Source organism: Sorex fumeus, unplaced genomic scaffold, assembly GCF_029834395.1.
Source record: "Sorex fumeus unplaced genomic scaffold, SorFum_2.1 ptg000002l, whole genome shotgun sequence".
Classification (NCBI taxonomy): domain Eukaryota; kingdom Metazoa; phylum Chordata; class Mammalia; order Eulipotyphla; family Soricidae; genus Sorex; species Sorex fumeus.
In genome coordinates this window covers 31,240,223-31,260,665 of record NW_026606059.1, presented here as the reverse complement: position 1 = coordinate 31,260,665, position 20,443 = coordinate 31,240,223, and the positions used below count along the sequence as shown (strand labels likewise).

Below are 20,443 nucleotides of genomic sequence, written 5' to 3'. Positions count from 1 at the left end.
TTTTGTTTTCTCCCATCTAAGTAAGAACCACACCCAACACTGTTAGCTTCTGAGATCAGATGAGATTGGACACATTCAGGGTGGTATGGACATAGGTAAACTGGAATCTTTTATGTTTTTTATTATTTATATTGAGGTCATGTAGTTTACTACATTTTTATTTTATTACTTTATATTTGCAATGATACATCACGACCCCCACTACCAAAGTGTCATTCACTCTCCATTATTGTCTGAGGGTCCCTTTTAACCCCACCCACACCACACCACATTTGCAGCCTTAGTTCTCCATTCCATTGATAGATATCTCAGGGTTTGTTTCCACTGGGGAAGAATTACTTGCTTTGCTGTTTTAAATAAAACTGCAATGAACATAGATATGCATTTATCTTTGTAGATTAATGATGGAAACTGCATTGAATCTGAATAGTGCTTCGGGTAGGGTGATTATTTTATTTATTTTTTTATTTGCTTTTTGGGTCACACCCAGCGATGCTCAGGGGTTATTCCTGGCTCTACACTCAGAAATTACTCCTGGTGTTGCTTGGGGGACCACATAGGTGCCAGGGATTGAACCCAGGTTGGCCGTGTGCAAGGCAAATGCCCTACCCGCTGTGCTATCGTTCCAGTCCCTGATTATTTTAATGATACCATTTATTTGAATCACTGAACAAGGATTTCTATTTATATTTCATTTCATTTCTATTTCCTGTGTCTTATTTCTTTCAGTGGTAATTTATAGATTTTGCCAAATAGACTTTTTACTTTTATTAAGTTGACCCAAGATATTTGAATTTTGGGTGCTCCATGGTGTGAAATGGTATTTTTTTTACAGTTTCCTCCTCTTCTGTTTTATTGTTTACATATAAGAATACCATAGATTCCCATGCATTGATTTTGTAGCTACTTTATAAATCTGTTTCTAGGAGATTTTGGTGGAGTCTTTAGGGTTTTTCTATGTACAATAAATATCATGTCACATGAATTTCTTTCTTGCCTATCCATAAAGTTTTATATCACTATTTTTAATTTGAAAGATACCCTACCTAAATAGAATATTTTGAGATGTTGTTTAAATTCAATGTGTTAGTTCTCTCTCATGCAAATGCCATAGCACAGCGGATAGGGCGTTTGCCTTGTACACGCTGACCTGGGTTCGATTCCTCCATTCCTCTCAGAGAGCCCAGCAAGCTACCGAGAGTATCCCGGCTGTACTGCAGAGCCTGGCAAGCTCCCCTTCGCATATTCAATATGCCAAAAACAGTAACAAGTCTCACAATAGAGATGTTACTGTTGCCTGCTTGAGCAAATCAATGAACAACGGAGGACAGTGACAGTGCTACAGTGCAGTTCTCTCATACCACTTCCGTCTGGCCTATTGAGTCTCATTTGATGGATCTGTGAGTCTTGTGAGGTATTTTTATATGTGAGTCTTCACTTTGCTCATGCTTTCAGGATTTTCTCTCCTTCTTTGTTTTTTTTTGCCATTATTTTACAGGATGTTCAGGGTTCTAATTTTGTTTGTAACTCTTTGAACTTCTTTATTCTGGGTATATGACTCTCTCCTAAGACTGAGAAAGTTTGGGGCTATAATTTTACCACAGTAATTCTTCCCCATTCTCTCTTTTGTCTCCTTCCAGAATCCATAAGATAAAACAACAGGGAGTTTAGAAAACTCTTGTATGCCTGAAGTCCTTCCTAAGCTTGTCTTCATTGATGCAATTGAATTTCTTTACTTCTCCATTGTGTCAGATGCATTATCAGGGCTAGATAGGAGGGTCTCATTTTGGTAGGCTTTAGTAACAGTCTGGGGCACACTATCATTAATCATACCTAGAGACTATGCCCCTGAGTTTATTACGTGATATCACTGCTGGGAATTTGGGGCTACAAGCTGTATCCGCTGTATCTCTAAGAAGGGGCACATTTGCGCTATGTCCCAAGGACCCTCAGTTGTTTGTTTCTGACAGTGAGTGTGGTGCTGATGTCCATCAGACTTGCACGATAAATGGGGACTCACGGTCAGAAACACCCAAGACCATTTATAGTACCAAGTGGACTTGAATCTACTAGTATATTTGCATTTTCCAGTGCCTGGCAGCCTCTGTATTGATAACCTCAACCTGGGAAGCATCCAATTGTTAAATTATACCCTGACCATATCCCAGCTTCAATCAAACTTCAAGTGTTCTGGGTGAGGGAAGCACTCAACATAGTCACGGCAGGCACAGAAACCCCCTCAGATTGGCTCTTATTATGCCACCTTGGCCCAACCTCTCTCTGGTTTTCCAACTAAAGTTTCCATCACAAGGGAGACTTGTTAGAAGTCGAGAATGTGGGATTGCCTCCAGTGTTCCTGATGAGTGGCAAGGTATAGCCCAAGAACTAACACTTCTGAAAAGTTCCTTGCTGGTCTAAAAAACCACCTTCCACGGACGTGTCCAGCAGGCTCTCACCATACTTGCTATTTCCTATGACAGGAAATTTCTAGCCTCAGCTGTTCACACACTCCTGATTTCTCTTTTTTTCCACCCCTTCTCCTAACACTATCACATTTTCTAGACTTTATAACATTATTAGACATTATATTCATTTAATTGTTTTATTTTATTTCATTTGGAAGTGAGCGGCAAGTTTTATTTACTTTAGCTCCTAAAGAAGCTCTGCATTTCCAGCACCTAACTCCTTGTATTCTGAAGGACTTTGTGCAATGCTGGGCAAACAGCACACCCTCAATAAAGTGATGACTGAGAAAATGAGATTATCTTGGAAAGAGAAGAGGCAGGATACATTACCCATATATTTTGAGGTATAAAGGATGAAAGTCAAGTGGTTGGAAAGATAACACAGGGGTTAAAGTGTTTTCCTTGCACACAATTGATCCTGGTTCAATTCCCAGCCTATTGTCTCCCAAGTACTGGCAGGAGTTAAGCTCTGAGCACAGACTGGTGCATCCCCAAACAAGGCAAACAACAAAAATGAAAGCCAAGATAGCAAGTTAGATATAACATCACCTCCATACCAGAAAAAGAAAGGATACATTTTTTTTAACTTATTATGAAAGGTTTGGGGCTAAGAGTATGAAGATCTTGATGATATTTAAAAAATTTTAGTAGACCTGTGTAGAGAGTGAATTATCTCAGCAAACTAAGCTCCAAGGGAAAGAGAAAAAATAAAACTTCAGATTAAAGAAAGCAAACTATACTTCTGATATTTCAAAAATGACTTTTCTGCTAGATTATATTGAGATTATTTTTTACTCATTAGTTGCAATTACTTTCTATTATTTCCACACAGCTATCTGAAAATTTTGGAAAGCTGGAATCTCCATGTGTGTTCTCCTTTTCTATTTTATAATTCCAGGATTTAGGATATTTCCGTGGCACAAAATTTCTAACTAATCCAAACATTTTACTGCAGAGGCTTGTCACAAATGCCTTTCACCCTGTACATGTTTAGCAGTTTTGATATCAAAAATTGTTCTAACAAGTCATCATAAACACAATACATACATTTAATAAAGGAAGATTTATAGACCATAATATAATCTCAACGATGTTTTATTATCTGTCCTGTTAATCACAAAATCGGATCAAAAGAACTTAGCAAATCTTTAACTGATTTATGAACTTGGCAGATAGAAGGACAACTTGAATGGAAGATGAGGGGAATGAAAATATATCACACGAGCTCATGTATGCAGATGCTAAGTTTCTGAAGGTGCAAAAATTAGAAGAGGATTCTCATCCAGTGGTAAAATGTGTGATTGTGTAGAAGTTTCATCTTTTTAGCACTTGGTATTCTAATATTGAAATGATATTTTTAAAAATGATGTGTGTGCTAATAAGAAAGCAGAAAAGAGTGTATGTTGATCTCCATTTCATTTGTTTTTCTCGGATTAGATCAGCAGATTAAAACATGAACTATGAGGAGGCTAAGTTGCCACCACTTTACTCAGAAATGTTTTACTGGGGAAAAGACTGATGGTGGGATGGGCTGGAGTGATAGCACAGTGGGTAGGGAATTTGCCTTGCACGTTGCTGACCCAGGTTTGATTCCCAGCATCCCACATGGTCCTCCGAGCACTGCCAGGAGTAACTCCTGAGTGCAGAGCCAGTAGTAACCCCTGAGCATCGCCAGGTGTCACCCAAAAAGTGGGGGGGGGGGAAAGAAAGAAAAAAAGACTGATGGTTAGTATGGAAAGATGGGAGAGGAACTTCAGTTCTCAGGTAAATAAAAGGTAGAGAAAGGGATAAACATTCATTGGTTAACACAAAAAGACATTTTTACAAATGTTTTTTCTTTTTTAATTCCCCAGGAATTTTGAAGGCAATAGGATGGCAATCAAGTCTGTAAACAGAATATATCTACATGAAAGTCTTTCCAAGAATATTTGCTTAATGGAATACCTTATGTTATATGCCAATTTATAAAAATACCTTTTTTATTTGATGCTAGAAAAATAACAATCTTCTCTTTTTCCTTTTTTTGATCCACTTTAGCTTCATTTTGGCTCCTTGATTTCAAGCTTAAGAAATTGCTTTAACACAAATATTTAATATTACATGTGTATTTTTCTCCCATTTTAATTTCCAGCATAGTTTCCCTCTCAGTCATGGTCCCAACAAACAGAATTCTGGTCAGATGATTATCAATAGATGAGCCGTAATAAAGGGATTATTTACAGAGACATGGGCAGAGTAAAGGAACCTACAAGAAATATTGGAACATTCCCAAATTAGTGATCCCTTGGTCTAAAAGAGCATTTTTTAACCAGGAGCCATATGGCCCCTTTTAGTGGCCCCAGGATATCTATCCCAAGGAGGCATAGTATAAATCATGTAAATGGGAGGCCCTGGCATGAGACTAGGAGACCAAGTGTAGGAAAGAAGGCACAGGAACGAAATAAGGCAAGCAGAAGGCCACAATGTGATAGAGTTGAGAGACACTGGCCTAAAGGAGTAAAGGAAAGAAAATACCTTCTCAGAGGGCAGGAAGAGCTAGCAATGGGAGGAGAGATGTACTAGCATAACCATGACTGCAGAGGCTGCCGGTTATATCACATGGTACTAAAACCAGGAGGTGTTCAGGGAAGGAAATTCCTTCTTTTACATAATCTGATCCAGGAAGGGAGCCAGGCATAGTCCACAGAGACCTATCTCAAAGTCAGACAAAGGCAGAAGGGATGGAAGAATTTTATTAATTTTGCTAGACTTGCTTGTTTTCCTAAGAGACTAAAGACTCATCTTCACCATTCTGTGAAATTGTAATAGATTGATGAGGTCTCCTGGTGGCTTATTTCAGGGAATATGGAGAAATATGAAATGATTCTCAAGGGAATCATGTACCTGGGCTCATAGTTCCAATTATACACTCATCTCCACTGTGGCCTGGGAAAATAAGGAAATCCTTCTGAAGTGCAAGTGATTTCCTTCAGGAATTTTTCTTTAATTGTTATTCTGGCATTGTGGTGGTATTACTAGGTCCACAGGGTGCTGGACCCAGTGGAGCTCAGGGTCCTCCAAGGCAGTAACTAATGGAACTTGGGTAGATGCAGGGGCATATGGTGCTGGAGATCATACCCAGAGCTTTACACATGCAAGGCATGTGCTTTTCCACTCTTCTGGAATATTTTTAATTTAAAATACTCTTCTTTGGGGGGTGAAGGTTACACCTAGTAGTGCTCAGTAGCTATTTCTGACCAGTGATGCTCAGAGGACCATCTTCGGTGTTAGGATTGAACTGGAGCTGGTTGCATGCAAGTCTAATGCTTTACTTCCTGTTTTATCTTTCCTGCTTTTAAAAATCACTTCTTTTATCAGCTCCCTTATCTGCTCTTTATAGAAGAGGAGCTTTCCTCTTACCCTCCTACCTGGCAGAGGTAGAGGACAGGTGGCTCTGGTTCTCTGGCCCTACCAACTGTATTTGCTCTGGATTTTTTTACATCAAAGAGAAATACATTTCTTGCTTATGCCCTTGGCTTGGAGACTAACTTCTAACAAGAGGTCAGGCTTTAAAAGAAACTAAACAAGCAAAAAGTCCCAACAATAGGCCCAGTGACATAGATATTAAGAAAATGTTTAAAACTTTAAAGGCAGCAGTATCAGCAGCTGATTACAGGGAGCTTAAGTCCTTCCCCCTCTGCTCTCCCCCCCACAACCCACACACACACAGAACACGGGTAACTTTATTGAAGAAAAAGACTTTAAAGTTTGCACAACCTGTAGTAATATTTCCTTTTTGGAAATTGATAAAATTATCCAAAACAAGATGCTCAGCTACATATTCTGCTTTCTACTTGATCATAAAGATGCTAAAGCCCAAAGGCAGATGGAGAAGGCATTAAGTTTATTTAAACAAAACAAATTTTAATCCTATAAACCAGCTATCCACTGATTGATCATAATAAGCACTCTAAAACAAATCACTGAAAGTTTTTATTTTATGCTCGGCAATTCTATTTACAAAGGAAAAATAATGCCTTTGTAGCTCACACACAATATAAGCTGTGAAGCTGTGAAACTTTAAAGCCTTTCACTGATTTTCAGGAGGGAGAAGTGATTAAGCTTAATAGCATTACCTAGAAGGTATCCCGAGCCATAAAATGAAGGCTCCATTAGCAGGCTGGGCCCTAAGGAGAAAGTAGACCTAAAGCATTTGAAAATTTTCCCTTCCATTAGCTTGGTGGACAGAGGGGATGCTGAGCCCTGTAGAACTTAATTTGCCTCTGAGTTGAAGCAGAGCAAGAGCAGTGCAACTTTTTAGCGTGCCAAGTAGGAGGCCCCAACACGGAGAGCACATTGCAGGCAAGAACTTAGATTTTTGTTATAATCAGTTGATTAAAAAAATCAGAATTTAAAAATGGTTTCATTTTGATCTATCGTATAAGGAAAACTGAAAATAATCTACCAACGGGCTGGAGTGATAGCACAGTGGATAGGGTGTTTGCCTTGCACTCAGCCGACCCGGGTTCGATGCCTCCGCCCTTCTTGGAGAACCCGGCAAGCTACCGAGAGTATCTCACCCGCACAGCAAAGCCTGGCAAGCTACCCATGACATATTTGATATGCCAAAAACAGTAACAACAAATCTCACAATTTGTTGAGACATTACTGGTGCCCGCTCAAGCAAATCGATGAACAACAGGGGGACAGTGCTACAGTGCTACAGTCTACCAACTAGGAGATAAGAACTATAGGGAATTTCTAGAAGACACTGAATAACTAGTTCATTAATGACATACCAATTTATGGGGAAAGGTTGAAAATCAATCTTCAATACCAATATACATCCTATATCCACATACAATCTATATCCACATATTCGTGTTATTTTACATGTGCAACTTGTCATTCATGGTCTGAGTTAGCTCCTTGCTTTAGGCTTTATGAAAGAGGCCTGTCTGCTATGCTTGTTAGAGATGAACAATGCTCAGGTTCTCTATTTCTCTGACCTGGCTACAGAGGCTTTTCAGGACAAGGGAGTACGAAAAGGAGGCAGGAGTATCAGAGTCTGATTACAGAGAGCTTGAAAACCAGCAGAGGGGCTGGAGAAATAGCACAGCAGATAGGGCATTTGCCTTGCACACAGTCAACCCAGGTTTCATTCCCAGAATCCTATATGGCTCCCCAAGCATCGCCAGGAATAATTCCTGAGTGCAGAGCCAGGAGTAGCCCCTGTGCATCACTGGATGTGACCCGGAAAAAAAAAGAAAAGAAAAGAAAAGAAAAGAAAGAAAACTATTAGGCAGTGGATTCTGGATTCTGGATTTGGTGTAATTTGCAATAGGGAGCCAAAGTAGGCCTTTGAGCAAGGGGTAACACAAGAGCCATCTGATTTTAATAAAATCATAAGTATGAGGAAAGTAGATCGATTCAGAGAGAATTCTTTTCACCTAGACTGGAGTGAATAAGACCTGAGCATATCCAATAGCTTCTGTAAAAGTGAGGACAGACACAGGGAATACATTTTTGCAGGAAAGAAAGGAACAAGAGATAGGGTTTTCTCCTTATAAATGAAACAAAAGGTAGCTGAAGCTCTTATTACCATCCAAATCAGTACTGCTACCAGCCAGAAAGGGCCACTACTGCAAATACTTGACCAGAACAGATACAAGTGGGAAAGGTGCCTGGTAGCCCATTCCCAAATGGGGATTTACTGTCGGCCTATCAGAAGCTAGCTTTATCTGTCAATATAGAGGAGATAACTCTCAGATTCAAAGGACAAAACTCATCTCTTGTATTCAGCCCAAGGGTTATAAAGGTAGAAAGTCAGCATTACAGGATAAAATAAATAAATGCAGCTGTTGAAGAGATAGGTGTATTTGGCACCCTGAGAGAAGAGGTAGAAAGTAATATTTATGCCCCTGAGGGTTGACCTCCTCTGCTGAATCTCTCTGTATTCTCTAACCTTCAATATGTTTCATGCCCATTTGGGGGCGACACCTAGTAATGCTCAGGTGTCACTCAGAGTGGAGTTTAAAGACCATATGCAATGCTGCGGAATGAAGTGGGGTTGACCATATGCAAGATAAGCATCTTAATTCCTCTACAATCTCTTTGAGACCCCTCAATAAATGCTTCTACTAAATGTTTACATCAAATTTTGCCACCCTGTTGAGTACTTACTCGGTGCCCGAATCATGCAATATTCATGCTGTCCATTTTTGCAATTCAGGAAGTTTCTAGTATTATTTCTGCTGTTCCAGACAGGGAAACACAGGCTCACAGGGCTTTCAAAAACAAAAACAAGTTTGCTCCAACTAACAGAGATTCTAAGTCTGGGAAAGAAGGATTTGAAATCCAGGAAGTTGAACTTTGGGATTTAATAAACATTATGCTACCTCCACTGACCATCACAAAGTGGTTGGTGAAAAACACAAACTTAAATTACACAGCAGGGCCAGTCTAACTTCACTGTTGTAGATATTTTATCGTTTCTAAAAAGAAATCCATCCTAACTTCATGTAGTGTGGAAGATACTTAATCTTTTCCCCTCCATGTTACACACATCAAAGAAGAGAAGAGACCAGAGTGATAAAGTCCTCCTAGGAGTATCCTTCACAGATGGACAGTCAAGTTACAATAGACATTGAATTCATGCCATTCCAATCATGTCACATCATTTCATTTGATGTATTTTAAAATCCCAATTGTAAATGTATAGTTTGATTTTGCTGTCCCCAGCTAGTAGATTTTATCCTCAGATTTCCTCAGTTTCTTGACAATTTTTCCGACACTCAAAAGTTGCCTTGGCTAAGCACCTAGCTTCCAATTGGCAGTTCGGCTGTTGGTAATTAATGGAGACTGAGGACAGAGCTCTTCTGCTGCTCTCAGGAGGCATCCTGGCCTGCCCAGTATCTTCTAGTTTTATTCACAAGCAGAGTTTCCAAATGAGTATTGCATATTATTTCATTCAACCAGGGTTTATAAAAGAATTTTTAAGAAAGTAAGAAATGGAACTGCTCCATAATTGTTAAAAGCAAAATCCAAATAAGGGATAAAATGCGGCTATTTAGTACTGAAACTTGGAATGGTACCAAACAAAATACCAGGTACCATGTTCCCCAGTGGACCCCTCAGGTTCTTGTTCTGAAAATAACAATAGACTTGCAGAAAATGGTTCTTGATTGCTTAAAGCTAAATATCTCCAAATCCAAGCAGTGTTTTTTTTTATATTTAGACACCTGTGGTTTAAAAAGCTATTTACAATAGATTTTCAGGCATGTTCCCACCTCCAATATTACCTCCCCATGACTCAATCAATTCATATATAACCCTAGGTTCCTCCTCTCCCCAACCTAAACACTTGACAGATACATTTTTAAATTTGATTATCGTAGTTTAGGTTTCATGGTTTCAGTAATATCGTGTCTAGTGGTTTATGGGTACCTCAACCCTATACCACAGATAAGCCCAAGACCCCTGAAATTTTGCCCCTATGTTGCTCCCAGATTTCTTCTTGCTTCCCCTGTCCCCCAAATTCCGTATTCAGTGGTGAGAGGACTCAGAAATATTTCAGTGATCTCCCTGTGATAGGCAGTTTCTCATTGTTATGTCTCTTCAGTTTCTAGTTGCTACATCGCTTGTCTTCCAGCTCTCAGACAAATGATAATTTACACACGGGGGACTAACTGATTAAGCAGCAACAGTCAAAGAGAAAACTGGGATGCAGCTATTCATTGCAGAACAACAGAAAAGGTAAGGTCCGGTTGCTGCAAGTTCTGTTAATAAAACAGGGGTGCATGGTCACCACCTTTGGCCTCATTTCCTTTACTAAGTGGTACTTAGGAAAGTGTACACACCTGCTCAGCTGAAGCTGCCCTGGTAACTTGTCAGACACACATTCTGAAATAATTACACACAGCTGAGCAGAGGAGTGAGGGCCTATGTCACACGGAACGTCTTGGTCTGTGATATATGTTTATCACCTGGCCTGCCACCAGCCAGGACAATCAGAGGAAATGTCTCCACAAAAACGTCTCCACAACCTTAGCCTGTACCCCCAGTTATTAAGCAGTTTCCTCACCCAAATCTTCAAAACAGAGACAAATGACAGATATAATGCCTGGACCGTTTATGTTTAGGAGACTGAAAAAACATGTTGGGTGTTAATTATTTGCATTGTCTCCTCAGAACATGATATAGGAAAACTGGGAATTATATTGTCATCAGTAGCCCCTATTGCTACCACCTCCTATCCTGCAACCCCCAAGAACAAAGCCCATGCTGTAAAATTTCATTCTAAGAGCTGTATTCGGAAATCTAACAGTAGTGCCCTAATCTAACAGTGCCCTAATCTAAATCTAACAGTCTTCAGGGGTAAGAGATAAACACGATTCTCTTTTCCAGGGTCACATTCACAAATTCTTTAAACTATTCCTAGAAAGGATGTTTTTAAGACTCTGACCACCATTTGGTCATAATCCAGATCTCCATGAAAGCTTTCCTCACTGGTAAAATTATTGAACTGTCAGAGATGAACAGTATTTAAGACACCAGTTTTCCTCTTCTATAAAAGGAATTGAACCAGTGGAGCTATTTAAATTTTTTTCAGTTTTAAAACATAGGAATGTCATAATTTCCAGATTTAAAAAAATCCCCTCCAAATTTGAGCAAACCATGAGCTGCATATTCCACAACAAGTCTTCAGGATAATAAAATATGCATCATAAGATACCACTTTGAAAGGAGTCCTGCTCCTCCTTATGAAAAGCAAACACGTAAACAAAAAGCAAGCTCACCTACTGATTATTTTTCTCCTGCAACTCTCCCTTCAGAGCAATACCCATGATTTTATGATTGGCTACTTTTATTTTATTTTGCATTGACTAATTTACATCACTCGGATTTGAAAATCTTTCTAATAAGCACCCTGTAAGCTACACATCACACAAAACATCAGTTCTTAATCACGAGTGAATTTCAATCCACTCCTCACAAAATTGTAAAGAAAGTAGCCTTAGTTTTCAGATCATAATTCAAGTGATTGGATAATATCGTTCACACTAAGCATCAACCAAGGCAAATACTGGCAGTGGCTACTCCAAAGACAGAATTCCGTTTACTACTGATTCACAGCTGAGTTTAGCACTCTACATTTATGCCTGCTTGCATTCTCTTTTACTTGAGCTACATCAAAGAGATGGGAGCCCTGTGTATATTTTGCTCTAGGTGACCAGAAAAGTGTAGAGATTCACACGGAGAACACAAGATCAGGGGACAAGGTTCCCACCGAAGCAAACCTGCCCCCCTCATCTAGCAAAAAGTCACAGCAGAGCAGTGAAGTGGAACCACTTACCCTGCATAGCGGTTGCTGTAAAGGTGGCTGCACCCTGGCTGTAGAATCCTCAAAAAGAACAAGCAAAGAGGCAAGAAAGCAGCCGTCTGGCTCCTGGACTGCCCGAGGAACTTCATAGTGCTAGAATGAGAGGAGCTGGGAGTCACAGCAATTGCCGAGGCTGGAGGTGGCTCAGAACACCCTCTCCACACGCACACTTTTCCTTGGGAGGAGGTGGGGGAGACGGGCTGGGAGTGAGCAAAATGTGACACTTCTTGCAGCCACAGGAGGGGGGAAAAAGTTTCAACAGCCCAGCCAAGGGGCTGGGAGGGGGACTTGGAGACATTGGACGCTGACACTGGTTAGTGGGTGTGGAGTTGGAACATGGCATGCCTGAAACCCTTTTGAACACTATTGTAAATCACAGCGCCGAAATAAAAATTGGAAAGGCAAACACAAAAACAAAACAAAAACAAAACAAACCAAAAACCCCAGCTAAGCATGGGTGGTTGCTAAGACTCGGGGGAACCGGAACAGTCATGCACATATCCCAGGCTGCCCTAGAACGGGCTGCGTTTTCCCTGAGTTGAGTCGTGGCCTCCCGGCAGGGTTTACTGGGTGCTGCTGTGTTTAGGTAAGTCTTCTTTTAAACAATATGTTTCTGTACTTATTTATATATTATCCAGTCTTCCTCTTTCCCTTACTTCCAACAGTAGAGGACTTTACTTGTGACTGCCAATGATTTCAGAATCATGTAGGCATAGAACATGTCAGACTTAACGTTTTTGATCTGCTTGGACCTTATTTCTTCTTGGGAGTCACAGGCTGGAGGTGAATGGTTCTGCGGATGATGTGCACCTCGCTGGGCTCCTGGCCTGCCCCAGGCGGGGGCTGCAGCAGCCCAGAGTTCCAGGGAGCGCTTGGGATTCATTGCAGCGCAGCGGCTCGCAGCCCTGCTGCTGTTGCGGAGATTTTCATAGGAAACAGGAGGCCTCCCGGGGCTTTACCACCTTTGCTGCACATTTGGAATCGTTTAGGGAGCCAGACCATAAACCAGAATTCCTGGGGGTGGGATCAAGTAGTTTACAAAGCTCCTCCAGGTAATTCCAAGATTCAGTCACCACTCTGGGCAAAAGTGAGGCTTCTAGAACAACTTCACCAAGCGTGTCCATCCCGTTACAGTGCAGCTTCTGAAGCAGTAGGATGGGCCACGGGTCTGAGACCTTGCATTTCCCACAAGCGTCTAACGTTACTCATGCTACTGGTCCTGTTCCCACATATTGAGTGGCAAGGCCTTACTGTAGACTCATGACTGCCTCTCTCTCTCTTTCTCTTCTCTCTCTCTCTCTCTCTCTCTCTCTCTCTCTCTCTCTCTCTCTCTCTCTCCCTCTCTCTTTTTGCTAAAAATAGGTGAAGATTTAAAAACAAACAAAAACAGCCGTGGAGCAAAGTCTATCCTCATTTCCCCCCTCATTGATGATGCAACTTTCTATCCACTCATTGTGCTTAAATGTATTAGAAAATTAATTGTGAGTGGGGGGTAAAGGAGCTGTACCTAAGTCAAGCTACTATAGTGTTGGCTTGCCTCACATGCTGCTGACCAGAATTCAATCCAGGGTTAGTGATCCCGCAGCACAGAGTTGCTGGGGATGTTCCCCAAAACAAAACAAATGAAATTTTATTAAAATAAGTAAATAAATTAAAACAAAGAGAACAGTGTCATCTGCATTGCCTTCTGTCATCCTCGATGACAAGTCCTAATTGTACTCTGGAAACGCAAGTGAGCTAATGTCTTTCCATCACACTCACTTGCACAAGGTTCAGATTTCCTTCAGTGTGGTAGCTGGTAACTATTCTATCTGACTGTATTACGAAGTGCCAGGTCTTTCCGCATGCACTCTACCCGGGAATCACTTGGTCCAGGGATGGGGATGTGCTTCATCAGCAGATCAGAGAGAGGGTGAGGGAGAAAGAGATTTGGTTCATAACAAAAGGAATGACTAGTAGAGTTTGTTGAGTGAATGGTGAACCTGGGAAGTGATTCATTCAAAAAATCTTTAGAAGTGAACTCCTTGGCTTCTGCATCCGGTCACAGAAAAGGACACATGGACAGCAGAGAGCACCATGGATGCCTCCGAGGGCTTGAAAAATTGTGTCAATAGTTATTGAACAGGACCCTCCTTATATTTCTTTGTTCATGTTGTTATTTTCTTGCTTCCTGACTTTATGGCCTAGTGTTTTGGTCTTGAGGCTTCTCTGCAAGGCACACATGAATGCTTCCTGGGGCCTTTCTGATGAAGCAAAGAAATAGTACCATAATAGTAAGCCAGTGAACTGTTGAAATAAGAGGTTATTCTGTAAATAAAACACTTCATCTCTGTGCATTTCATTATGTCAGAACGATGTATAAATCTGTCATATTCTATCACAACATTAAACTAGGAATGCTCAGTCTCTAACTGGAGATTAAACTCATCCTCAAATCATTCTGAAGGATTGGACCTAGTTAGCAGAGTCAGCAAAGGCACTCTAGACCCTTGAGGCCAAAGCAATAATTTCCTGGAGCATCAAAAATTCAAGAGACCCTGGAGACATCACATTACCTTCCTGAAAATTTCAGATCAAAGAGAAGTTCTCAAACAATAGAAACCAATCTGAGCAATCTGCCTCTGCTTTTCTAAGGACCAGGTTATCTGATGAAACTTCTTTTGGGGTAGATAAGCTCCCATAAAATGAGTGATGAATGGAGTCCATTTAGCAAGTGGGAGGAGAAGAGAACAGTTTTGATGATGGGACCAAAGATAAGTGTTCCAAATTTTAAGGCATTGAGAGAGAGTGAATTATTAAACAAGCTAGATATTTGAAGATAGAGAGATCAGAGATTCTATTTATTGGCTTTGCATTTGTCATATTTTAGTGGAAAAGTAAACTTTATTAAGAGAACTATTACCCTGCAGAGAAAAAAATGGAAACTAAAACTGAGACAGGAAAGTATCATTCTTTTTCTTTACTCCCTCACCCTTCCACACTGAGAATCTCATCCTTTGTTTGAGACTTCTGCTGTAGCTAATTTTTAATGTCACATACCTAAAGCTTCATGATGCCTTGGGGAAAATTTTTGGAAATCCTTTCCTTAAGAAAATGAATGAGAGTCTTATATATTTATCTTGGTAGGGCTGACCAGAGGAGAAGCTAAATGGGTGTGGGTGGACTTTTCGGTAAAGACACAGTTCCAGGGTCGGTGATTTGGGCTTCATTCCTCAATGTCTCATTAACACAGACTTTATTGACTCTAAGTTTTCCTTTATGACTGTCAGCCATTGTTCCAACAGGTGAGGAAACAACAAAGGTGAATTTTAAGTTTCTCTCTTGTTAGCAATTCTGTGACAAATGTTCTGAAGCTTCCTTTAAGAATGCATCACTAAGGACCCTCCTTTTTCATTCAGCATTCTTAGTACTCCTTGCATCTTTGAAAATAAAAATGCATATGTGCTAGATTATGTTTTTTTCTCTTGTCAACGGTTTTTATCTCTCCTATCCTAAGCACAGGATACTTTTCCAGGTTTCTGAAAACCTACAGTTTGCATTCCATCTCAACCACTCTGATGAAATATTATTTGAAAAAAACTGATGATGGGGCTATGGAGATAGTACAAATATTAGAGCACAAACACGTTGCATGGAAGTTGATCCCTGATATTACTACATGGTTCCCCTAACATTACAGAATGTACCAGAGGGTGCTATCCTGGAAACCCCCCAAATCTGCTGGGATAGCTCAAGTAATGTCAGGCCCAAACAGCACTGCATCCTCAGGACCTTGTATTAAACAATGGACCAGACTGAACCAAAAATTGCTGGGAGGAATTCCTGGTCTACTAAACACCACGTAGGAGTTAATAACTAAAATTAAATTTAAAATTATATGAAATAATTGATAGTGATCTCTAAGTTGATACTTCTGTTTTCTCTGCACTTGGCCTTTTTATGGTTTCTAGAACAATTTACTTCACTCTGAAACGCTTCTCCTTTGGGATCAGGGACATTGTCCTCCCTTGTTCTCTCTTTCCTAGGCATCCTCTACTTTTTTGCCTGCTTCAAAAGAAAATTCTTTATGGAGATCTTTGAACTTCTCTTCTTCTTGACGCAGTAGGAAGAGAAATAGGCTGGAACAGTTTAATGAAAGAGGTGGAAGAATATGGCTATCCTGGGTAAAAGCAAATTTTATTGAGGAAACATTGAGAATGTGGTGCCTGGCTTTTTTATGACAGAGCTGATAGAGGAGCTGGACAGATTAGAAAACATATTAGTAATTAATTTTTAATAAATAACTGAATTAAATAAGATAATGTGATAGTAAGTCAAGGGGAAGTGGGTCATACCTGTAGTGTTTTATGAAGAAGTTTGACATTTACTGTGACTATGAGGAGCTAGAGGAATGGTACAGGGATTTAGTCATATGTCTTGCATGTTGTTCACCATGCTTGGGCGCCACATGATTCCCTGAGAACCATTAGACACAGCCCTAGAGACCTCCATGCATCATGGAGTGTCTCTCTAAGCCCCAAGGCACCACCAGGCAGCCCGAGATAATTCACGGCACAGCAGGGCTTGGGCCTGCACTCTTGGGCCTTTGCGTTGACTTGCTGGCCCAGTTGGCCAAGATTCACTCAGGGGACCCCCTGAGCAGCACTTTGGAGGTTCAATAACTATTAAATAAAACTAATCTGAACAGGAACCAGCTTTACCAAGAAAAAGTGTGTGGTAGGGTGGAGGGAGTGAGGGCAAAGATAAAACCATTATAGGCACAGAGAAAAGTTCTTTCTAAGTGACATTTAGACTATTCTGTTTAGCATCAAGGGCCCTTGAAACCTTTTTCATTGTTATCTTCTTCGATATTCCCTGAACACTTGCTTTTTTCTATTTGTTTTTAGTGTCTCTGTTGGTAACACAAACTTCTCTCCTCCTTCCCTAGCCTCCATTCAGTCCTCTTCCATGCCAAAGTTTCAGTCTTTTTCTTCTCCCTATTTTCTTCTCTAATAATATACATCAATGTACCTTCAGTGTATATTGACACAATGTTTTAAGTTTTATTGGATCACCGTGAGATACAGTTACAAACTAGCATGATTATGTTTCAGTCACACAATGCTCAAGCACCCATTCTCCACCAGTACACATTTTCCACCACAATTGTTCCCAATGTTCCACCTGCCACCCCTACCCCAACCCACTCCCTGCCTCTGTGGCAGGTACAATCCTTATTACTCTCTCTCTAATTTTTGCTTCAGCCTTTTGAACTATCTTCTTAGATGGCGATAATTCACATTTAGTGATGGTGCTGGGGGTTAGGTCACACCTGACAGTACTTAGGGATTAGTCCTGGCTTTACACTAAGGAGTATTGACACAATTTCATCTTCCTATTTATTGTCAACTTTTTGAGGGCAGGCACAATTATGTATATCTTCACATTTCACTGTTTTTGGAGAAGTATGGGGTCCACAATTGAACTGCATTAACAAAGCTCTTGGCTTGTCTTCAGTCAGGGCTCAAACAGCCTTTTGGCTGGTATGGGAACCCTTGTCTAGAACCCCAAAGCATATTTTTGTCCTTGACCAGGTCTCCAAAAAAACATCTTGCTCATTCTGATAAAAGAACAGGTCTTACTAATGGACAAGACTATTAATTCATTTTTTATAATTGAATATTATAGCAATTATAGATTATAAGTAGTCCATAATTTTAGACTATTATTATAAGTATGGTCTATAAACTTTGCAAACAAAAGCCAAAGTATTTTAATATAGAAAGGTGAAAACATTCAAAACATCCATCGAGTCTTCCCAAACTTACAAGAAAATATGAAACTTGAGCTAATATTGTCAATTAAAAAAATTACAGATTAAAAAGTTTTTAAGTTGTTACAACTTAGAAAATAAAGAATTCTTGCATAGACTAACATCTTAAGAAACCAAATTAGTATAATTAAAGTGATCTTTGGCAAATAAAATAAGTTCAATAATTTTGGTTCACTAAACTACAATAATAATTTTTTTAATTCATCAATAAATAATGTAAGTGAATACATTTAAAATTCTATTTGGCTATATACTTTTTCTAAATCTATGTTGGTTTATTGATTAGTTATAAACTGGAAATTGTACACAACTAAATCGAGTTACTGTTTTGACATTTCAGTTGGAATTAATATATGTTATTCCAGCTTAAGCATAATTTTCAAGATCTTCAATGAAATTCACTCAACAATAAAAATTTAACAGATTGATAAGTGGTTCTAAATGTACATTTCTCCAAAGAAAATAGTCAATAAGTAAATGAAAAATATTGCTCAGCATCATTAGTCATTAGGGGATTATAGACCATAACTACAATAATACCCATACCTCATCTGCAATTGCTAAAATCAAAGAGAAATGCTATATCTTGGTGGGAATTAAGGGACTTACCTTACATTCCAGTTTGAATCTCTGTCACCACATACATTATTCCAGGGGACATTCCCAAGGATAGAGCAAGGAATAACCCCTGACCACTGCTGGGTGTGCCCCTCACCACCTTCAAAGAAAATATTCCTAGCAAAAAGAAACAGACACAAAAGGTCACATATATTCTGTTTCCATTCACATGAAATATCCAGGATAGATATTAAAATTAGATAGATACACACAAGACTGGCAAAAGAGATGAGTAATAGTCAATGGGTTTTCTTTTTGGAGTGATGAAAATGTTAGAAATTGAGTAGTGGTAATAGTTCCATAATCTTGTGAATATACTAAAACTCACCAAATTGTAAAATGCTGAGATCTATGGCTTGTGAATTTTAGCCCAACTGAAGAAAACATCTTTAAAGAACTTAAAACCTTAGACCAAATTAATAGGACCAATTAATAAAGAATCACTGTTTCACAATCATGTTTAAAGTACCACAGTACAGATAACAAGGTCTAATTTTGTAATTATTTGCTTTTGTTTTTGAATATGGTATAGATAGGCTAAATTTTTCGGTTACCTTTAGTAACTTTCAGTAGCAAGTATTTATCTGTAGAAAATTGTTATGTATATTTATGAGTTTTATATATCTGATAAAATACTAGTTTGTGATTTTTTTCATTATTTACCTCTAGCTTTTCTCTGATAAATAAAAGTTACTTTTGTTGAACATTGCAATTAATATTGTAAATTGAGACTATGCAAAGAGCAATGATGAAAGACAAAATATGACTACATATGTTCTTCTGTTTCCTTAAGAAAAATTGGCTTTCTCTCAAAATACCAATTTTCCTCTTTGAATTTAATTTGTTTTCTCCTTTTTAAAAAACTATTTTCACTCCAAAAACTTATTGAAGGTTCCAAAAAGTTTATGAAGATCTTAGCAACTGACATTGACTGTGCTGGAAATTGAAACAGTATTTTCCAATTGTTTATTTTTTAGTTCCTTTAAAAATAATGATTGTATTCCAATCATATCTTATGAAATCAATTCTCATGGTCTTGTGAGAGTTATTCTTAAATTCCAGTATATTCTAGATTAGCAAAAGTTACAATGAAAGGTGAAGCTTGGAATGTAAACTGTGTTTGCTTTGTTTATAATACCAGAGTCTGCAAAGCTATGGAATGTGTTAATAGCTTAGCAAAGTTTGCTCAGTGTTGATGGGATTGTTCGGCTTACTGGTTATTGCCTTCTAGTTACAATGTAAATGATTATTATTTTTATGCCATCAGTTTACATAGCAAACAACATCTTTTTTAAAATGTTTCTTGAGGTAACATTGGCTTAAAAGACTGGATATATTTGTGGGGGTACAATTTCACACTTCTTCGAAGTATATGTTGCCACACAATACACACCACCAAAGAATCAACACTTCTCCTATGCAGTCTATTATTTCTCTCCCTATTCTTCTGTCCTTAGTGAGTTCTCCCTTTTGTAACTTCCTTCTGTGCCCAGGGTTGTTGCTGCTACTGCTATTGTTGTTGCTGTTACTGCTCTTTTCCTTTCTTCACATCCTCCTCCTCCTTCACCTCCTCTTCCTCTTCCTCCCCTTCTTCCTCTTCCACTGCCTCCTCCTTTCTTTTTGCTTTGCTTAGAGAAAAATTTATTCTATCAGAGTAAGTTTCTGTATTTACATTGATTTGTTTTACCTCCTGGATTATTTAAGAAAACCAACACACACACACACACACGGAACAAGAAAATATCACTTCTGAGTTAACAATTTTTGCAATTAAGTACAATTTATACTTATTTTAAATTTTTGTCACTTTAAATCAATAGTTTCGTAGGTAAAGGAACAAACATGATAACCTCTTAGTATCTGTGCTGCAGACCATAGTGCCCAAAACATAAAGGGGGTGGAGGAAGTGAGACAGAGACAAAGACAGAGAGACAGCGAGACAGCGAGACAGAGAGAGAGAGAGAGAGAGAGAGAGAGAGAGAGAGAGAGAGAGAGAGAGAGAAAGTGCCTGCTATATAAAAGCAGACTTGGGGGGGTGAAAGAAAACTGGGGTCATCGGTGGTGGGAAATGGACACTGATGAAGGGATGGGTACTGGATCATTGTATGACTGAAACCTGATCATGAACAGCTTTGTAACTGTGTATCGCATGGTGACTCAATTAAAAAAAATAAAAATTAAAAAATA

At 39.2% G+C, this 20,443-nt stretch overlaps 1 protein-coding gene across 1 annotated transcript in view; it reads right to left on the bottom strand.

The window, feature by feature from the left end:
• CPA6 (carboxypeptidase A6) overlaps nt 1-11,915 on the bottom strand; it is a 287,513-nt gene extending 275,598 nt beyond the window's left edge. Inside the window, exon 1 of the mRNA XM_056111478.1 lies at nt 11,800-11,915. Within this exon, the coding sequence (XP_055967453.1) occupies nt 11,800-11,915 (116 nt within the window). The remainder of the gene's footprint in view (nt 1-11,799) is intronic.
• Between the last annotated feature and the right edge of the window lie 8,528 nt (nt 11,916-20,443).